This window comes from Microtus pennsylvanicus, chromosome 5 (genome assembly GCF_037038515.1).
Source record: "Microtus pennsylvanicus isolate mMicPen1 chromosome 5, mMicPen1.hap1, whole genome shotgun sequence".
Classification (NCBI taxonomy): domain Eukaryota; kingdom Metazoa; phylum Chordata; class Mammalia; order Rodentia; family Cricetidae; genus Microtus; species Microtus pennsylvanicus.
The window spans coordinates 94,743,894-94,766,478 of NC_134583.1; the positions used below are offsets into that span (position 1 = coordinate 94,743,894).

Below are 22,585 nucleotides of genomic sequence, written 5' to 3' on the forward strand. Positions count from 1 at the left end.
CCAAAACACTGTGAATGCTAGCATTTCAGAAAAGACCTGCTGCTTGTTATTTGTTCTAAACAGGCTCTGTGTGGATGCATATTTATAGGTAAGGATTTATCATAGAAGAATGGTGAGTCCTTGTCCTTTCTCTAATACTAGGTGGGAAAAATCAAACGTTGGTTTTAGAAAGGAAATATTGATCTTTTTTGTGGGCATCTATACAGTGAAAAAGGGGTGTTTATTCAACTTGAGAAGTGCATATACCTAGTAATATGTACCATAGAGAAAATCTTTAATTTTTATTTTCAGATTATAATTTGATTACACGATTTCTCCCTTTTCCTCCCTCCAAACTTCCTATACACCCGTCCCTGCTCTCTTTCAAATTCATGGACTCTTTTTCAACTAATTTTTATTGAATGTAAATATTTATATATATATACATATATATATTTCTAAATATAACTAACCTGTTCTGTAAAACTGTAGCTGTACATATATTTTAGGACTGATTTGACAGTGAATAACGAAATGGTGTGCTCTTCCTTGGGGAAGGAAACCTATTCATTTCCCAGATTTCCTTTCTGGACTGTAGTTCCTTGTGTAGTTTTGAGGGATTTGGACTTTCTATATCCAGTTTGATGTGTTTGTTGATGTCAAATTTCTTGAAAGATCTGTGGCAGTTTTCCATTCCAAACGGATAAGAACTACGGAGATATTGTGAAAGCTTGGCAGTACATTTGGTTAGCAAAATTTGCAAAGAAGTATTATGCTCCAGCAACTGTTATTCAGTTTCAATAGCACAGGGATGATGGACAATTGAAAATGTCTTTAATTTTTTTATTGGATACTTACCAGGAGAATGAAATGTCTCAGACAAATCTAAGAAGGAAAATGATGAGAAATATGAAGACCATAAAGTGCTTTCACTGCTAATGTATATTATCTAGAATAGATAGCTAGCCTAAAAGATTTGATCTATGTTGTTCATGTGGTGAGCTATTTCTAAAATTTTGATTTTCATCTTAATTTATTTTTTGTATTCTTCCATATTCTGATGATTAATGTTTGTGAAATGTACATAAACTCATACATAATTAATCAAATTCTGTGCACTACTTTATTTTATGTTTCATTCTTTTAATTTAATACTTCTCCACTTCTACGTATGTACAATAAATTTTATATTAATAGTTACTTAGAGGAGTGACAGACCATGAGCTTATAATTATACAGTCTCATCATAGATTGGATATAATCACTGCCTTTTTGTTCCATTCCTTAAAGGTTTTATAAAATCTACTCTTTGAATTCATTATCTTTGACTAGTTCTATGTATATTTTAAATAAAGTAAAAACTCTGTCTAGAGACCCTAAAGACCACAGCGGATTTTACCCACTAACAATGCTAAGATTTCCTATTCCTAAAGCCTCTTGAGACTTCAATCTGCCCCTTTAGTTGGACATCACACTTGTGTTGTCATTGCACATTATGATTTGTTATTTGTGTGTGTGTTTCTGCATTTCTCAAACATTCTCATGCTATCCAATTTGCTGACATTATAACAAAGCCTATGATTTTATACCAAATTTACTTTGCCTTTTGTGTTTGTGACACTCTCAGAAAAAATGTTTTCAGTGGAAAAAATCAGTTGCCTATAGGAATATTAGACCCATACTATGTTGTTACGCTCCAGGACATTAGAATGAATGTAAGAAACCTTTTCACTGCTTTTAACAAGAGATAAAGTATTTCCACTGGCATCTACTAAAGATCTGTGGATTCTGTTGTATGATCAGCAGAGTACATGATTGTCTTCAAAAACAAAGAATGAATTATCTTGGCCAAAATACTACAGAGTCCAATTTGAATATCTCTACTCTAATGTTACCAAGAAATACAAATAAAAGGCATGTATTAACATTACCATGAATGAGGAAAAGAGTACTATACAGAAACTACAGACAATATAAGAATGGTAAGAAAATAGCAAGACAAGGAATACTAAATGTTGCTTGAAAAACATAGAAATTTACTGATATAGAAGCTTCTTAGAATATGTATGTATATGAAAATAATTTAAATCGAGTCTCCAAAAAATATGAGAGACAGGGCCCCAACTAGATATCATAAGCCATGAAATTAAACCTCCAGAGCCAGGATCCAATAGTATCTTTTTGAGTTATTGGCCAAGGGGTCCCATGGAATTCCAAGACATCACAGGCTATAGTAAATTCATTGGTTACTCTCTATAATCTGATGGTAAGGCCCTATTGCTAAGACCAACACTTACTTATAGCATTGAGAATAGAGGAGTTGAGCTTGTGCAAAACAAGAAGTTTCACACTACTGAATAGTGTCCATGTTAATGGAAGATACTTTTCACACCACTGGAAGAGAAAGGTAATCATCAAGATTTCCCAGCTACAAACCCTGTGACCTACCTGCAAGACACGCCAGTACAATAATGGCACAAATGTTATAGGAGTAACCAATCACTTTTAAAAATCACATTTAAGGCCCTCTCTGTCTAATGTAGCATGTGCCTGATAGTGCTACTATGGCCAAGAACCAAGGATAGATAGACCATGACCGTGGGGATAACACATTGTATTATTCTACTAAAGGAACATAGAAAAAATGATTCCTAATAACATACTGCTATACCCATAGATCAGTACTCTCTCAACTCATATCACAGAAAGCTCTTCTTCTAGTATATGGGAATTAGCCCAGTGATTCAAAACTAGACAATGTGATGAGGATGATTTTGGAGCCCTTTGTCATAAATAAGACATGTTTTATCATTTTTTATTGAGCTCTACATTTTTTTCTGCTCCCCTCCCTATCTCCTTCCTCCCCTTCAACCCTCTCAGTTTCGTCAAACCCCTCCTTTAAAGACTCAGGGATCTATGTGAAAGAGAAGGCTAAAAGATTATAATAGCTAGAGGGGATTGATAATTCCAAGGCAATGGTGTCTTTCAGACACAATTGGGACTAATGCATTCATGAACTCACAGAGACTGTGGCAACACACCAAGACTTGCATAGATTCAGATCAGATGGGGTCCCACCACAAGGATAGGGAAATACAGTGAGCACAGGGTCCCACCTACAACCAAGGAGATAGCATTTGGAAAATGATAGCTTCTGTCAAAAGCAAAATCTGTTTTCTCAAATGAGGTGTCACTGGGTATACTAACTATACAAAACAAACTTTCTGGCATTTTCATGAAACTTTTGTTTTCTTTTGCTTTTTTGGTATTTTTTATTGTTCTTTTGCCAATTTTTTATTATTTTTATTTTTGTTTCATGCTGTATTTTTTCATTTTTGTTTCTTGGTTTATATTTGAGAGAAGAAGAGAGAGACAGAGACAGAGAACATGAAATTGAGTGGGTAAGGAGGTGGGGAGGATCTGGAAGGAGTTGGAGTTGGGGAGGAGGAAAAAATTAAAATATATTTCATGAACATAATTACTAATAAAAAGAAGAAAAATGGGCATCAATTTAAATAGTCCTATGATGGAGGAAGGTCATTGGTTAAATAAAAAGAAACTGCTTGGTCCTCATTGGTTAGAAGATAGGTGGGAGGAGTAAACAGAACAGAACGCTGGGAGGAAGAGGAAGTGAGCTCAGACTCCACAGCTCTCCTCTCGGGAGCAGAAGCCTCGGAGAGACGCCATGCTCCCAGCTCCCAGGCAGACGCTCGCGATGAAGCTCCGACCCGGGATGGACATAGGCTAGAATCTTCCTGGTAAGCGCACCTAGGGGCGCTACACAGATGATTAGAAATGGGCTAAATTAATATGTGAGAATTAGCCTAGAAGAGGCTAGATAGAAATGGGCCAAGCAGTGATTAAAAGAATACAGTGTCCGTGTAATTATTTCGGGGCATAAGCTAGCCGAGCAGGCTACCGGGGTGCTGGGAACGCAGCCCCGTCGCTCCTATTACTACAGTCCTATAACCTCTTAATTATAGTATCACAATCGTTATTTAAAGTCTTCCAATACAAAAAAAATAGCACAGGGTCAGATGTTTTTAGCACAGAAATCTACCAGACTTTCAAAGATGAGCTAATGCCAATAGTCATCAAATTATTTCACAATAGAAATGGATGAAATATTGCCAAATGCATTTTATGAGGGCACAATTACCATCATAAACCACACAAAGATTCAACAAAGAACAAGAATTACCAACTAATTTCCTTTAGGAACATAGATGTAAAACTATTTTTTAGAATGCAAATCAAATCTAAGAACACATCCAAAAGATTATCCACCATGCCCAAGTAGGTTTCACCCCAGAGATAAATGGACAGCTTTACATATGAAAATCAATCAATGTAATCCCACATATAAACAAACTGACATAAAAAAACCACATGATTATCTAATCTGATGTCCCCTACCAAAAAAGAGCTTTTGAAGAAAATCCAAAGCATCTTCATGATATAAATCTTGGCGAGAGTAGGGATATAAGAACTATACCTCGGCTCTCTGCTCCTCCCTGTTCTAGGGACAGCCGCTTCTTTTTGTGCAGTGCCAGCCTCGTTCCAGAGACACGATGGTGAAAGTCGGAGTGAACGGATTTGGCCATATTGGACGCCTGGTTACCAGGGCTGCCTTCACTTCTGGCAAAGTGGACATTGTTGCCATCAATGACCCTTTCATCGACCTCAACTACATGGTCTACATGTTCCAGTATGACTCCACCCATGGCAAGTTCAAAGGCACAGTTAAGGCTGAGAATGGGAAGCTTGTCATCAACGGGAAGGCCATCACCATCTTCCAGGAGCGAGATCCCGCCAACATCAAATGGGGGGATGCCGGCACCGAGTATGTTGTGGAGTCTACCGGTGTCTTCACCACCATGGAGAAGGCTGGGGCCCACTTGAAGGGTGGGGCCAAGAGGGTCATCCTCTCCGCCCCTTCTGCCGATGCCCCCATGTTTGTGATGGGTGTGAACCATGACAAGTATGACAATTCCCTCAAGATTGTCAGCAACGCTTCCTGCACCACCAACTGCTTAGCCCCCTTGGCCAAGGTCATCCATGACAACTTTGGAATAGTGGAAGGACTCATGACAATAGTCCATGCAATCACGGCCACCCAGAAGACTGTGGATGGCCCCTCTGGGAAGCTGTGGCGAGATGGCAGTGGTGCTGCCCAGAACATCATCCCTGCGTCCACTGGCGCTGCCAAGGCTGTGGGAAAAGTCATCCCAGAGCTGAACGGGAAGCTCACGGGCATGGCCTTCAGCGTTCCTACCCCCAATGTGTCCGTCGTGGATCTGACATGCCGCCTGGAGAAAGCTGCCAAGTATGATGACATCAAGAAGGTGGTGAAGCAGGCATCCAAGGGCCCACTAAAGGGCATCCTGGGCTACACTGAGGACCAGGTCGTCTCCTGTGACTTTAACAGTGACTCCCACTCTTCCACCTTCGATGCTGGGGCTGGCATTGCTCTCAATGACAACTTTGTAAAGCTCATTTCCTGGTACGACAATGAATTTGGCTACAGCAACAGAGTGGTGGACCTCATGGCCTACATGGCCTCCAAGGAGTAAGAAGCCCGCCCTGGACCACCCAACCCAGCAAGGACACAAAAGAGAGAGGTCCTCGGCTGCTGAGCAGTCCCTGGCCTAACTAACCCTTAACACTGAGCATCTCCCTCACAGTTTCCATCCCAGACCCCCAGAATAGCAGGAGGGGGCTTGGGGAGCCCTACTCTCTTGAATACCATCAATAAAGTTCATTGCACCCCTCTTAAAAAAAAAGAACTATACCTCAATATAATAATGGCAATTTACAGCAAACTTATTTAAACAAACTGAAATTAAATGGACAGCACCTCAAAACAAGTCCAGTAAAAATTGAACAAGACAAGGTTGTCCACACTCCCCATAAAATTTCAATAGAGTACTAGAAGATCTAGCTAGTGCAATAGATAACTGAAGGAGATCAAGAGAAATACAAGTTATCCAGGAAAACATCCAAGTATCACAATTTACAGATAAGAGACCACAAAATTTCTATGAGGGAACTCTAACAGCTGATACATACCTTCAGCAGTGAAGAAACTGGGTATGACCACAAAAAAGAAGATATGAGAAAAGGCTGGTGTAGATCCAGATCCTACTAGTTTAGCATTGCTATGATCTAAATGTTTGCATCTCTTCAAAGGTCCTATGTTGGAAGGTCTTGCCAATGTGATGGGTTATAGCAGGAGCTGGAGCCCTTTGGGTAGGTTCTGTGCCACCTTTTCAGATGTTATGAATGCCTTCATAGGTTAAGCTCCTGAGAGCAAACCTACTCCTTCTTTCCTAGAAGGCACAGCTAGAAGTTGTACCTAACAGAAAACAGAGTTCTACAGGACAAGAAACATGCCACTGTCTTGATCACGGATTTCTCAGCCCTGTGAGAAATAAATTCCCGATGTTTATATGCTTGTGACTCCTTATTTTAGAGGTAGTCTGGACACACTGTGTAAAGGTCTTCCCATTCCTGACTTGCTATTGTCGCTAATCTTTTCATCTAAGGTATCAGAAGAGATGTTCTACTTACAAGGTTCTCAGATGCTCCAGGTTCTGGAGAACTCCCTGAGGAAGCACCTGCCTGAGACCTTAAAGGTGAGAGTAGAATGTTTTCATAGAAACTCAGGATCACACCGCGGTAAGGCAGAGGAGGGAAAGAGTCAAGTCTCACTGAGCACTGGCACCATGACAATCCTCTCTCCTATGTTTATGCCACCAGAGCAGAAAGAAGTCTCAATAATGTCACCTGCATAACATTAAAAAATCAAAGTGCAGCTCCCCATAGCCTAAAACAAATGTCACTGTGTACTCCCAAAGGATAATCACAATTTGTGTGAGACCCAGTCACAGCATAAAAACTTGAAAGAATGTTAAAGATATACATCAATAATAGTGTTTGCCTAACCTGTGCAAGGTTCTAGGTTTAATTGCCAGTAGAGAAAAATAATTTTCCTGATTCTTAAACGACAAATACTATTCAGTCGAAATCATATTGAATGATACTAAATAAAAGGATTCTGATCTTATTTAAATTTTGGCTCTAGCAGGGGAAGATGTTTTTTTGTGGCTATTAACAGGTATTTTTTTTTTATTGATTCCTATTGAACTCTACATTTTTCTCTGCTCCCCTCACTGACTCTCCCCTCCCCCCTTCATGGTACCCATGCTCCCAATTTACTCATGAGATCTTGTCTTTTTCTACTTCCCATGTAGATTAGATCTATGTAAGTCTCTCTTAGTGTCCTCATTGTTGTCTAAGTTTGTTGCGGGAGGTCCTCCCACTCCTCCAGCCTATCGCCGCTGAGATACCAGCCCCTTGGGGCGTGGTCTCTCTCCCTTTAAAAAAGCGGCCACTTCCCTCTCCTCTCTCTCTTCACTTCCTGCTCCGCCGGCGACTAGACTCCTGATCGCGTAGAGGGCTGTTGCCTGGGACAGTGATCTGTAAGTTATTCCCCTTTAAATAAATATCACCCTATTAATCATAATCCCAACTTGGTGTGGCATTGTTTGTGACTTACGCCTTCATTTGGCACCCAACGTTTGGTTTTAGAACCTCTCCCGGCTCGCAGCCGCGAGTTCGGCTTGGCGGCCGGAAGTTCGGCTTGGCGGCCGCAAGTTTGGCTTGGCGGCCGCAAGTTCGGCTTGGCGGCCGCAAGTTCGGCTTGGCGGCCACAAGTTCGGCTTGGCGGGAGCCCTTGCTTCCTCAGCCACTGCCTGTGCCTTGCAGCGGCGGCCTTGGCCTCCCGTGGTTTGCTCTTTTCTGAATTGTTTTTAAATCTCTCTTGTAAGCACAGCTCTTAAAGTGGCGCGAACCAGAGCACGCGGTTGCTGAAAGCTGCAACCCCTCAGGGTGACTCTGTCACGTGGAGGCATAAGCAGCTTCCAGATTGCTCTTCTCTACCCCTGGATTCTGGGTTTCTGGTTCCGTCTCTGGAATTGATTTAATTACATTTACTTTGTTGAGAAACTTGCGTTTTCCAGTTTTTAACATCTACTAAGGCACTGAAACAGGACCATGTTTTCATCGCGATTCTGCAACAGCGCCACCTGCTGGACAATAGGTAATATGGCAATTTTCGTTTCTAACGCAAATTTTACTGCTTTGTTTTCACTAATACAATGGATTAGTAATTTTATATTTACTAATACAATGAATTACATCATACAAGGTTTATATGAGTATGGGAATACCTTAATTTGCTTGTTACTAGGCTTCAGTTTTCTTTTCCATATTCTATCATTAAGGAAGAATATGGCACTCCTAAGAATGATTGAATCTTTACATACTAATAATGAACAGAAAAATATGGCACTCCTAAGAATGATAGAATCTTTACAAACTAATAATGAACAGAAGAATATGGCACTCCTAAGAATGATAGAATCTTTACGAACTAATAATGAACAACTAATTGACAGGATTAAAATTATTGAAAATCAGAAGTTATCTGAACAAGTGGATACTATGACAGACAAAATTGATTCCATATCCAAGGGTATTAGAAAGTTACCTGAAAGGGTTCAGGCTGTTGAATTTGACCTTCAGAGTTTATCACAAAGTTTTGATAAGGTAACAGACAGAATGTACCTCCAAGATGGGAATCTACATGATATACAAGAAAAGTTTAAGGAGGACATGTTATCTTTGAAGGAAAAAATTAAAGCTTTGGAATCACAGGTGCAGAATGGGGACCAAAAAATTGATACCTCAGTGAAATCACTGGAAATATATACAGGTCAGGAGATTCAGGATTTAAGAGAGACAATGATAAAAAGGTTTGAAAAGATTGGAGAAATTATTGCAGCTGGTGAACAGAGTAAGGAGGCACAAGGACAGGATACAATGCCTCCACCAGCTATTAGAACTGGCTTACCCAGGGTTCTAGCGACATACCCTGTACTTAATTCTGACAAAGCGTCAACTTCTAAAGGCTCAAAGGGAGTCAGAGAAGCTAGATGGACACCAATAGCAATGAATGATCTGAAAGAAATTAAGCAAGCTGTTGTTAATTTTGGCTTGCACAATGCATATGTAAAGGAAATGATAAAGACTTGGGCTTCTAATGCTAGAGCTATCCCCCATGATTTCCATCAGTTAGTGTCTGCAGTTTTAGATAAGGGACCTTCCTTGATGTTTGGAATTTATTTCAGAGAAGAATCCAAACATATGGAACAGCAAGGAAGAGCAAAAGGTATTGAGGTTTCCCAAGATCAAATTCTTGGTGCAGGAGAATATGCTGATCCACAGGTCCAAGCTCTTTATGACGATGAAGTACTGTGTCTATGTCACCAAGCAGCTTTAAATGCTTGGAATAGGATACAAGATCCAGCAAAAAGGGTTGAATCATATACCAGAATTAGGCAGGGACAGAGAGAACCCTTTATTGACTTTTTGCAAAGATTAATTAAGGCTCTGGACATAGGGGTAACAGACCCAGAATCTAGACGAATACTTCTTGAATCTCTAGCTTTTGAGAATGCAAACATAGAATGCAAAAAGATAATTGGGCCTTTAAAGTCTAGATCAGCACCTATGGATGAATGGATTCAACATACGATGAATGTTGAGACGTTTAGCTATAATGATGAATCTTGGGTAGGAGAAGTGATTTCCAAAGCAATGAGGAGACATCAAACTGCCAGGTGTTTTAATTGTGGTAAATTAGGACATTTACAAAGGGATTGCAGGCAAAAAATTTCTAGGAATAATATCTCTTCTGGGAATGACAAAAATAGGAGACCTCGGCCTTCAGGTATATGTAGGAGATGTGGTAAAGGCAGGCATTGGTCCAACGAATGTAGGTCAACAACAGATAGACGGGGCATCATGGGGGGCCTCTCGCAGGCCCCCAAGCCAACAGTGGCCCAGTCATTCCCAGTCACAGTGGAGAACGTGCCTCACCAAGAAAATTAAAAGCTCCAATTTCTGCTGTAAAAAGTAATACTGGTCTAAATGATGAATTACGTGTGGAGGATGAGTCAAAAAACCCAGTAGGATAGAGTAAACGTATATTTTGGCAGACTTCTATTAATGATCAAAGACCAAAGCTAAGAGTCTGTATAAATGGCACTTTTATTGAAGGCTTATTAGACACAGGTGCGGATGTAAGTATCATTACCCCAGAATCTTGGCATCCGAATTGGCCTCTTCAAGAGGTAGATGTTCAGTTCCTAGGAATTGGAACCCTATCTCGTGTAAAACAAAGCACAAGATGGGTTGAATGCATAGGGCCCGAAGGGCAAATAGGAAGACTAAGGCCATATATAGCCAATATTGCCATAAATTTATGGGGCCGTGACCTGCTACAGCAATGGAATACCCAGATTAACATTCCTGTATTTCCAGGAATTCATAATTCGGGGAAGGATATGATGAGATATTATGGAAAAAGGTCACCAGCCATTCAGGCTGTACAAGAACATACAGCAAATACCAAACCTTTAGAGGTACCAACAGCCCTACCTTTAAAATGGCTAACTGAGAAGCCGATATGGATCAAACAGTGGCCTCTAGCTGAAGATAAACTACAGGCATTGGAACAGCTGGTGCAAGAGCAACTAGATGCTCACCATATTGAAGAATCAACCAGCCCTTGGAATTCTCCTGTGTTTGTTGTAAAAAAGAAATCTGGTAAATGGAGAATGGTGACAGATCTAAGAGCTGTCAACAAAGTAATTCAACCTATGGGCCCACTACAGTCTGGAATTCCTTTGCCTTCTCTGTTACCAAAAGGATGGCCTCTTATAGTTATTGATTTGAAAGATTGTTTTTTCACTATACCGTTACAAGAAAAGGATAGAGAAAAATTTGCCTTCACAGTGCCTACTTATAATAATTCTCAGCCTAATAAGAGATATCAGTGGACTGTCCTCCCACAGGGTATGCTCAATAGTCCTACACTGTGCCAATATTTTGTAAGTAAGCCATTGGAAATAATTCGTAAACAATTCCCCAAGTCCATCATTTATCATTACATGGATGACATCTTGTTATCTGATTCAAATAAAGATACTTTAGAAAGGATGTTTGAAGAAGTAAAGAAAGTCTTGCCTAGGTGGGGATTACAAATTGCCCCTGAAAAGATTCAAAGAGGAAACTCTATTAATTACCTAGGTTACAGAATAGGGTTAGAGAAAATTAAAACGCAAAAGGCACAAATTAGGAGAGACCGCTTAAAGACTCTTAATGACTTCCAAAGATTGTTAGGAGACATTTCCAGTCTACGACCAGCTGTTGGGATAACACCTGATTTAGTAGTTCATTTAAACAAAACCTTAGATGGTGATAAAGATTTGAATAGTCCAAGAGAACTGACAGCTGAAGCAGAAAAGGAACTGACAATGATTGAGGAAAAATTACAGGAGGCACATGTGGATAGGGTGAACCCAAATCTTAGCTGCATCCTAGTCATATTGCCTTCCAGAATTTCTCCTACAGGGATTCTAATGCAGAGGGAAGATATTATTTTAGAGTGGATATTTATACCTAATAAACCAAGTAAAAAATTAAAAACTTATGTGGAAAAAGTCTCTGAATTAATTATAAAAGGTAAGCTGAGACTTCGTCAACTAGCAGGTATAGACCCAGCAGAAATTATAGTGCCTTTTACTACTGAAGAAATAAAAAAGTTATGGGAAGACAATGAACCGTGGCAAAGAGCTTGTGCTAATTTTTTGGGAGAAATTAATAGCAACTATCCCAAAAGTGGTAGACTTAACCTCATAAAAAGAACTTCTTGGATTCTTCCTAGAATTGTACGTGATGCTCCAATAACTGGAGCCCGTACTTTCTATACTGATGCAAATAAATCAGGGAAAGCAGGTTACAAGTCAGATGAATTGAGTAAGGTGGAACAAAGCCCTTATAATTCTGTCCAGAAGGCAGAATTATATGCCATTCTTATGGTGCTAAGGGATTTTAAAGAACCTCTTAATATAGTTACAGATTCACAATATGCAGAAAGAGTTATCTTGCATATTGAGACAGCTGAATTTATACCAGATGACACAGAGTTGACTTCATTGTTTATCCAGGTACAAGACATAATCAGGAACAGGCTTTGTCCGATGTACATAACACACATCCGGTCCCATACAGGTCTGCCTGGTCCTCTAGCCCAAGGCAATGCTGAGATTGATCAATTATTGATTGGAAGTGTGTTGCAGGCCTCAGAATTTCATAAGAAGCATCATGTCAATAGTAAAGGCCTAAAGAAAGAATTTTCCATTACTTGGCAACAAGCTAAGGACATTATAAAGAGATGTCCTACTTGTTCTTTCTATAATCAAACACCGTTGCCTGCAGGGAGTAACCCAAAGGGTACTAAGAGAAATGAAATCTGGCAGATGGATGTGTTCCACTTTATGGAATTTGGTAAATTAAAATATGTACACCACACCATAGACACGTATTCAGGTTTTCAATGGGCTACTGCCCTGAGCTCAGAAAAGGCTGATTCAGTAATCACACATTTATTGGAAGTTATGGCCATCATGGGTATACCTGCACAAATAAAGACAGATAATGGTCCAGCATATGTATCTAAGAAAATGAAATGCTTTTTTGATTATTATAATATAAAACACATTACAGGTATACCAAACAATCCTACAGGTCAGGCAGTTATAGAAAGATCAAATCGTACTATAAAGGATATGCTGAACAAACAGAAAGGGACTGAAAATACCCCCAGAAATAGATTACATAATGCTTTATTAACCTTGAATTTTCTTAACGCTAATGAGAAAGGAACGACAGCAGCAGAGAGACATTGGATAATGGAAAAGTCTGCTGAACTAAATCAACCGATTTATTTCAAAGATGTGCTGACCTCTCAATGGAAGCCAGGAGATGTGCTACGTTGGGGAAGGGGTTTTGCTCTTGTTTCCACAGGAGAAGAAAAATTGTGGATACCATCAAAATTAATAAAGTTTCGATTTGAAGAGGAGAAACCTCTTGGAAAGGAGAAATGACAACTTATCTACAATGATGATATTCATACAGATGGTAAGAAAAACATATAGAATGGGGGCAGGGTTCTGTTCTTATCTCCACAGGAAAACACTCATCTTTGAAAAATTCAAGGGACCCTGGATATTTGGATACTGACAGATGGAAAAATACCTGCCCAATAGGAAATATCAAGAAAACTGAAAGGGTTGTGTAAGTAATATTAAACCATATTTCTAAATTTATAAAGCTGGTTTTGAAGTTGGACTCTGGCTCAGTCCTTCTCCAATTCCAAGCCTGTTAGTAAGAGAAAAACCCAGAGTTTCTGGAGTTTCTGTCTCATGTCAAGACCATGATATGGGACAGAAAGAAATATGAGTTTAGAAAACATCCTTGCTTTTCTTCATATCTATCATACTTTTCATTGAATATATATATCATGCCTTTTATTGAATATATATGTATGTATATATATGTCTATATGATTAATGTTTAAGTTTTTCACAATGAACAATGAGTTTTTCCCGAAGTGACATTTGAAGTTTCCAGGAAGAAGATGGGGCCCCACAACAACAACTCCACCTGGTTGATATGACGTCATGATACTGATAGCGCTACAACAAGACCTGCTTTGGGTACCAGCTGCACAAGACAGTCCCAACTTGGTTAGCTGAAATGGTGCACATCTTATACAACATTTTGGCCAGACCTGCACAAAATACTCAGAGACTATTGGCAATTTTAAAAGACATTGATCTTGAAATTCAACCATCATTTTACTTTCACAGGATCCCCCAGAAAGAACGTCGCCCCCATGACAGCTGGAAGTAATTCTAGAGGACGACGTCCCCTCTCCCAATAAAGTTTGCCCTTGGGTTTAGGGACATCATTTAGGGGTTGATTATAATTAGTATACGATTGAGGGTTGGGGGAGGAATTTTATAAGCTCAGGGATCATTTTGAAAAAAAAAAAGAGGGATGATGGGATAATAGATTTGTAATTGTGAGTTACTGTTGTTAGACAAATATATTGGTATAGATTCTTGTATATTGATACAAAGTTAAATTATATTGACTATTGGATGCATGCATGTTTCTACCTTGTTTAAAACATTTTTATGTATTGACATATATTGTATTGTATATATTTACCATATTGCTGTGTACATTTCTACCTCTGATTAAGATACTTATATAATGTTTGTGTATTGATATATATTTACCTACTGCAATGTATATTTGTACATTGTTTATATTTGGAGGTCATTGTCCTCATTTGTTTCACAGTTGTTTATTGTCTTAATCTTTAAGTTAGATAGATATTGAGAATTATATAGACTAATAGTCATCTAAGTTTGTCATTTATAATTAGACTAATCAGGTTCTTTAGATATATAGAGATTATACTCAGTATAGATAGATAGTCTTCAACTTCTTCAAAGAGCTGTAGAAAATGGCCTTTAATCTAACTCAGAGTTTTGTGGTAGTGAGACACAATTGCTCCTGGCAACACCACTCTATTCCCGAGAGAATGTTGAGCACCAAAGACACTCCACCTGGAGCCTTTCCTTTTGGCAGAACTGGCCTTGGGGCAAAGAAATGCCCATACCTCAACCACTGACAAAGATACAGAGCGTGCATCAATGGATAAAACAGGGCTGTCTTTTCCTGCCAAGACAGGGTAAGATAGTTTTGAAAAGTTGCTTGCCTTTGAAAATGGTGTGTCAGTTATGTTAGGCCTTAGCCAAAGTTGGTTGCTTCAACGCTGCTAATGTGACTTTGGGTGATTGCCTAGGTAGCTAGTTGTCTCTGTGATTTGTTGCATGTTTTGGAAGTTGTTTTACTGAACTTCCTAATTACCCAGGTAACATTATTTCCCTTCTCAGATCTTTGATGGGGTTGAAGACTATATAGATGTAGTTACTTTTCTCTCATGACTTGGCCAAGTTATTTATTATACAAGACCTAAGCTAGTTAGAATAGGATATTTGTACTTATTGTATATAATTTCATAGTAGGTTTAGAACTCTCTTATTTAAACAGAAGGGGGAGGTGTTGCGGGAGGTCCTCCCACTCCTCCAGCCTATCGCCGCTGAGATACCAGCCCCTTGGGGCGTGGTCTCTCTCCCTTTAAAAAAGCGGCCACTTCCCTCTCCTCTCTCTCTTCACTTCCTGCTCCGCCGGCGACTAGACTCCTGATCGCGTAGAGGGCTGTTGCCTGGGACAGTGATCTGTAAGTTTTTCCCCTTTAAATAAATATCACCCTATTAATCATAATCCCAACTTGGTGTGGCATTGTTTGTGACTTACGCCTTCATAAGTTCTCTGGGATTGTGGTTTGTAGGCTGGTTTTCTTTGCTTTATGTTTAAAAGTTACCTATGAGTGAGTACATATGATGATTGTCTATTTATGTCTGGGTTACCTCTCTCAAAAAAATGTTTTCTAGCTCTATTCAATTTCCTGTAAAATTCAAGAATTCATGTTTTTCTGCTGTGTTAAGTACTCCATTGTGTAAATGTACCACATTTTCCATATCCATTCTTCAGTCGAGGGCATTTAAGTTGTTCATTACACCAGGTAGTCCATGAATTTTCAATCAGAGTGCCTCAGCCTCCCTATTATCTGAGATAACAGACATGTATTACTAACCCTAACTAAATCTTAACTTAGATGAAAAACAGTGATCTACACATATCAACAGCCAGATGATGCAGATCTAAAAATAATATAGTATCAATACTAAGGCAGCAATCAAAAAAATGCTTCAAGGCATAGTAAGAAAAACACTTCCAATGAATGGAAACCATTTTGGAAATGGCTCATTGTCATAAAATTTGTCTGCACATGAAAAGAAATAAATCTGATATCCATGAAAAACTTTTATTAGATTCTACATCAAGAGAGTTAATGAGTTTATTAGTAAATTGCATCATTTTTTATATTTTATCTCAATGTTTAAAAGATATTGTTGTTACAATAAGCAACTGGACACTAGGAGTCATTTGAAAAATTCATCTATTACATCTTTCCAAAAGTTTCATATTTTCATAGGAATGATCATTGTTATAGTCAAATATGCTGCAGCTTCCTATCTCTTTGCGATATGATGACATTTCTGCTGGCTTGAAATATTTAGGTTTATGGGACTGTCTTCCACATGAATCAGGGAAACCCATTCAAGCTGAAGGCTCTGGTGGACAAGTGGCCTGATTTTAATACTGTTGTTATTCGACCCCGGGAGGAGGTAAGTTGCAATACAGAATAAATATGCCTGTATCTCCATATGTGTTGCATTCATAGCATGTGTCTGGATGAATGGTTGATGCCACTGCCTAATCCCATCATGAAATATAGAAGTGAATTGTACTAATGTAAATCAAACCCCTGCCTGAAGGATGATTCACAAAAGTCCACAAAAATTACAGAATGTTATAAAATGTTCAAGAAGGGAAATACACAAAGGTGTAGTAATAAGCCATGGAGAATGGTAGCTAAAGGTACAGATGGTACACTTTCATTTTTATCCATGCTTTTGTTTTACTTGGCAGCATAGTTCCTCCATCAGCAGTGGCTGATTTGAACTGTGAGCACACTTTATCACTTCATTATTTCTTATGTCTTTTTTGTAGGATTTAGAGGCAACTTATTGGAAGTATTATCAACATAAGACCATGTTGATACACAAAAAATGGCTTGATCTTTTGTTATAAACATCAAAACAACATTTCCTGAGGGCTGGAGAGATCACTCAGTGGTTAAGAGCACTTACTGTTCTTGCAGATGACTAAGGTTTGGATCCAGGCACCCATATGGTGGCTGCCAACTGTGAGGAATTCCAGTTACATGAAATCTGACACCCTCTTCTGATCTCAACAGGCAACACTCACATACATACATGCAAGCAAAATATTTATATCTGTACAATAAAAGAAGGAAGTCTTTAGAGAAAAGGGCATAACCTAGGCTAGGTTTGTATATTGTAACAAGTTAGTTCTTAGTTCCATTGTCAACTATTATCTTAGGATAAAACAGATTTCAATGGAAAAAATACAAAATAAAATAAAAGTCACATAGAAATGAAAATAAAAGAAATAACCAGACTTAAAACAATCCAGCTAATTCCTAATCCATGATAAAATTTCATTGTAATATCAGCTTCCCTTTGAGATGCTGCTCTGCTTTCTATATCAGTTATCTACAGCAAAGACAATAAAAGAAGGTAGGAAAAAAGAATGGTTAGGGTGGTTGATGTTACAGAGAGAGAATTAGAGTTTATCCTCAATACCAAGTGGAAAAACATTTGCCAATGTGAGTGTTAAAGATGGCTTAAATATTTAATAAGGCAGAACAAGAAAATCAGTAATTTTATCTTCTGTATCATTATACAGTATACAACATTTTAGTTAATATTTCATGAAAATTAGAGGAGTAAAAGCATTCAGATTATACAGTAGTAGAAATAATATTTCTGTGATATGTTCTTTGCTATTCAAGTAGTCCCATTTTGGATTTGCAAACTTGTTCCGTGTATGTCTAAATATGTACATATATATGCATATATATGCTCATTTCCTTGCTTTATGAGGTTGTCATTTACTTAAAAATAATAAGCTTTTTTGAAGGACTACATAGCGTACTAGCTTTAGCATTGGCTCCCTATTTATAGGTGCATATTCTGATTCTGTTTTCAGTATAGACTTTAATGTCAGAGTATTCATAGCCCAGAGCACGGAGTATTCTTTAAGCAAAATGCTTTTCTTTTAATTTGTTATTTTTATTCTTCTAAATGAATTTTATTGCACTCTATTTTTCCTTGAGTTTGGATAATGCTTTTAAGAGTGATTTTACTTTGAATTGTGTCAAGTCTTTCCTTCTTGTTTTTGCACTGTAAATAATTACTACATAAATCCACAGGAGCCCTTACTTTTAGGATATTAATATCTCACAATGTAGCTGAATACTAAATACCAATATAACCTAACACTAACCCATCCATAAACACTTTGGTTTATTCTTTTTGAAAACAGGACATGAAAGATGACCTTGACCACTACACCAACACTTACCTAATCTACTCTAAGGATCCCGAGAATTGTCAGAAGTTCCTCAGCTCATCAGAAGTCATTAACTGGAAACAACATCTACAGATTCAAAGTAAGAGAGCCAGGGTATATGTGGCTGTTGTTATCTCCTGTGTACACATGGTGGAAGTCACTGTTCCTTTTGAACAACACCTTACATTCCACACACATTTTTGCAAGCTATAGACAATTAGCATGCTGTTATCTGTTTACAGGCTTAGCATCTCCCACCTACAAGGGGAACTCCCAAGAGCTGTGGGTGTAAAGTGGACAAAGGAAATTTTAATGTAGTTCCTTACTGCCTTAGGACTTAAGATTTCTTCTTTAGCATGCCCATATTTTACTAAAGAACATAAACATGGGGGCAATGTAACCTCCCATGCCATCTCTCTTTTATTATATTGTCACATTTTCAAAGGAATATTTTAGTAAATAAGACTGTGCCTTCTAAAGAGGTATGGTCTAAGATTGAATCCTGACTGAACCAGTTGTTATCTATGTGGGAAGGACTGAGGAATATTTGTTTTGAAGACCAAAGTTTTGGGAGAAAAAAAATGATTATAATACTATTCCAAACATACACTTTTTAAGGACTAAATGAGACATTTAATAGAAACTTCTCAGATATATCCTATCTAGTTATATAGAATTTCAAATTTTCAATATCAGTTCAAAACAATTATTTTAGCTTACAATTTCATGGGCAGGAAATTTGGATCCATCTCCATTAGGCAGCTCTGCTAGTCTCACCTGGATTCACACATATGAGCTCCGTTGTCTGGAGGGTAATGATGAGCTCATAGAAATAGCTCACCATGATCCCAAGTCTGGTATTTCATAATAACACTGTGCCAACTCTTAACCTCAGGGATGGAAGTGGATTGACTGACATGCAAATGTCACAGGATCAGGAATAGAAAGTGAAAGTCAACCTCAGTGCACTCTTTGAACCATGTTTACTAAATCACATTCTTCCCATGAACCCAATAAAGTTTTATGACTGAACCAAGGTAATTAAGGGTTAAAGGAGTCATATTAGTGCAATAGATAGATACTGAGAACCTTATACTGACAATTTAATGGATTGAGTACATAGAAATGTCCCTTCAATTTCAGTAACCATACTGCTAACTCACCTTGTTTGGTAGCTATATCTGTAGCCTTTTTAAATTTTACATACCAACCAGTTTCCCCTTCCTCCTCTGTTCTCATTCCCTCCCCTATATTCCTACTACCCCACCCAAAATCCACTTCTCTCAGTCTTCATTCAAAAGGGGTAATTCCTCCCATGGTAGTCAAAAAGCAGGGAATATCAAGTTGAGGCAGGACCAAGCTCCTCCCCACTGCATCATGGCTGGGCAAGGCATCCCACCATTGAGAATAGGTTCCAAAGAGCCAGCTCATGCAACAGGGACAGGTCCTGGTCCTACTGCTAGGAGCCCACAAACAGACAAAGCTACACAGCTCTTACCCAGATGCAGAACACCAAGGTCGGTTCAATGCAGGCTGTCTAACTGCCTTTTCGGAGTCCTGAGCTCCCACAAGCTCAGGTCAGTTGTCTCTGTGGGTTTCCCATAACGATCTTGAAGCTCCTTGCTCATATAATCCCGCCTTCTTCTTTTTGCTGAACTATTGGAGCTTGGCACAGTGCTTGGTTGTGGATCTCTGCATCTGTTTTCATCAGTTACTTGAAGAAGTCTCTATGATGACTATTAGGGAAGTCTCCAGTCTGATTACAGGGGAAGGCTTGTTCAGGCATCAATTCCACTCTTGCTGGGGGATGACCCACTTAGCTGGGGTCATCCTTGTGTTTTTCTGGGAGCTTCCCTGGCACCATATTTGTCTCTAATTTCAAACTCCTGAATATAACTGTACTCTTAAGTAGTAAGGGTTTGTAATACCATACAAAACTTAAATTTTTTTTGTTGTATTTTTGTTTGTTGGTTTTGTTTTGTTTTTTGATTTTTTGAGACAGGGTTTCTCTGTAGCTTTGGAGCCTGTCCTGGAACCAGCACTTGTAGACCAGGCTGGCCTCGAACTCACAGAGATCCGCCTGCCTCTGCCTCCCAAGTACTGGGATTAAAGGCATAGCGGACAATGAGGAATACTGAGAACTCAAGAACAATGACAATGGATTTTTGATCCTACTGCACGTACTGGCTTTGGGGGAGCCTAGGCAGTTTGGATGCTCACCTCTGGAGACCTGGATAGAGGTGGGCGGTCCTTGGGCTTCCCACAGGTCAGGGAACCCTGATTGCTCTTCGAGCAGATGAGGGAGGGTGACTTGATCGGGAGAGGGGGAGGGAAATGGGAGGCGGTTGTGGGGAGGAGGCAGAAATCCTTAATAAATAAATAAATTTTAAAAAAACTTAAATTTTACAAAGGGAATATTATAACCTTTATCATATGAAGCTGGTCATGATTTAACACAAGACTTGATGATTCTAAGCTCATATATCCTTTGAATACACTGAATAGCCTTTCCCAAATGTTAAGAAGAATAATGATATATCATTTGCTGCCTTGTTTCCCCATCAAGGTTCACAGTCAAGCCTGAACAAAGTGATAGAAAATCTTGGAGCCATTAATTTGGGCAAAGTCAAGCATACAGAGTGCTTTCTCTATATGGTACTTGAAACAGCAAAGAAACTGGCTCCGTCCTTGGTGGATGGGAATAACTTAGTACGCAGCAGTGACATGTCCAAGTCCATGTAAGTGTTTCAAAGCTGTTCTGCACCAATCACTGTCTTACTAATGACATGCCTCCTGCTTAGCTCATGGATGAGTGGACCAGAGTTGAAGAAGAATGTGTAGCTCCAGCTTCAGAGCTCATCCCAAACTGACTCCTGAGACTCCCCACACCATTGCAGATGTCTTCGGGCATCATACTCAGTCATGTTTGCTATCTTCCTTTTACATTGCTGTGAATCTTTGCCCTTGACTTTATCTTTTGTTCAACACAATGCCTTAGGACTGCAAGATACCAATTTCTATGATCCTGAACTTTGGCTTTTCTGCTTACTACATATGTTTTGGGAAGTTTGCTTGTTTGTAAAACTCTTTTCCTTTTACATAAAACAAGACTGATCATATTGAAGCTCCCTAACTGAAAGATCGTATTTGAACTCTCTCGCTGAGTCATGGGCAAATAAAAACTGCAAATGTTGCCTGGAGCATTTTTACTAGCTCTTAGGCACTAAATCTGAGCCCCCATCACACTAACGTGCTAGTCTATAGTGAAAGTTGCTTATTAGCCCTACTCACTAGATGGGGAAACACAAAAAGTGAAAAACAATTATCAACAGTTAATGCACACAGTGCTGATAGGAACTCAGACAGTCTGGCTACAGAGCACACAGTCATAGTGATCCTGCTTTTTGCGCTTGGGGCAATTTAGGGGAAAATGAATAAAATTATTCATAATCTATGTGACTAAGGGCTGCTCTTTCCTCTTGTTCCCAATAGTAATCAAGAGTTGTTCAAATTCACCTCCATGGATGTTACACATGCTGCGTTGGTGAATAGCATCTGGCATTATGGTGGCAATGAGAAAAGTCAGAAGTTCATTGAGCGCTGTATCCACACCTTCCCCAGCTCCTGTATTATGGGGCCTGAGGGGATTCCCGTGTCCTGGGGCCTGATGGACCACACTGGAGAAATGAGAATGGCAGGCACCTTGCCTCAGTACCGGAACCAGGGTCTCGTTTACCATGTTATCTTCGACCAGATTCAGACTCTAAATGATCTTGGCTTCCCTTTGTATTCACATGTGGATAAAGCTAACTTCACCATGCAGAGAGTGGTTGCCAGGCTGGCTTATGTCCCCATGCCCTGTACTTGGAACCAGTGGAATTATGAGCCTCTATGAAGATGCAAAGAGTGTTGAGGGTACAGTCCTTGTAGATGGAGAAACAGCTGAGTGTATAGAGAGAAGTACCAAATTGTCATTAGGTGGGCATGTGTTTCTAGAAAGCAGGGGTATATCATGAACCGCACACACTTTTTCTCTGCCCTCACATTGCTCGTGCACTTAATTCCATTTCCTTGTCATGCAGAAGGTCACTGTCTCCTGCTCCAACTGTCACAAGCATCACATTCTCAAGATGCCTCTAACACAGTGGTTATCAAACTTCCTAATTCTGATACCCTTTAATACAGTTCCTCATGTTGTGGTACCATAAAATTATTTTTATTCCTACTTTATAACTGTAATTTTGCTACTGTTATGAATTATAAAATATACATCTGAGTTTTCTGATGGTCTTAGGCAACTCTTGTGAAAGGGGCGTTTGACCCCCCCGCAATGGTTTTGCAATCTGAAGTTTAAGAACACTGCTCTAACACATTTAACTGAATCATTTTCTTTTCTACTTTGCTTTTACAGCTTCTGATCCATGCCCATTACAAGGAGATTTGTTTTGTGACCTGCCGCACCACACACATTCATACCGCCTCTGGATTTCTGTTGTTTTTCTTTTATTGACTGGAAGAGTAGCTTGTCATCTATAAATACCTAATTAAAATCATTCTCTTC

General features: G+C 39.1%; 1 protein-coding gene and 1 pseudogene across 1 annotated transcript; both read left to right on the forward strand.

Annotated features, from left to right (window-relative positions):
* The first annotated feature begins 60 nt into the window (after positions 1–60).
* LOC142850267 (glycine N-acyltransferase-like protein Keg1) lies at positions 61–22,243 on the forward strand. The gene is made up of 6 exons (XM_075973586.1): positions 61–88; positions 6,454–6,614; positions 16,107–16,214; positions 17,998–18,124; positions 20,591–20,762; positions 21,517–22,243. Exons 2-6 carry the CDS (start codon positions 6,537–6,539, stop codon positions 21,917–21,919), a joined length of 888 nt encoding a protein of 295 aa, XP_075829701.1. The 5' UTR covers positions 61–88; positions 6,454–6,536; the 3' UTR covers positions 21,920–22,243.
* LOC142850264 (glyceraldehyde-3-phosphate dehydrogenase pseudogene) lies at positions 4,512–5,759 on the forward strand (annotated as a pseudogene).
* Positions 22,244–22,585: the final 342 nt, after the last annotated feature.

Bases quoted from the DNA above. Each gene is read 5' to 3' on its own strand.
- LOC142850267 (XM_075973586.1), top strand. From the start codon at position 6,537: ATGTTCTACTTACAAGGTTCTCAGATGCTCCAGGTTCTGGAGAACTCC. The intron at 16,215-17,997 runs GTAAGTTGCAAT...TTTTGAAAACAG, and splicing joins TTATTCGACCCCGGGAGGAG to GACATGAAAGATGACCTTGA. The intron at 18,125-20,590 runs GTAAGAGAGCCA...TTCCCCATCAAG, and splicing joins ACAACATCTACAGATTCAAA to GTTCACAGTCAAGCCTGAAC.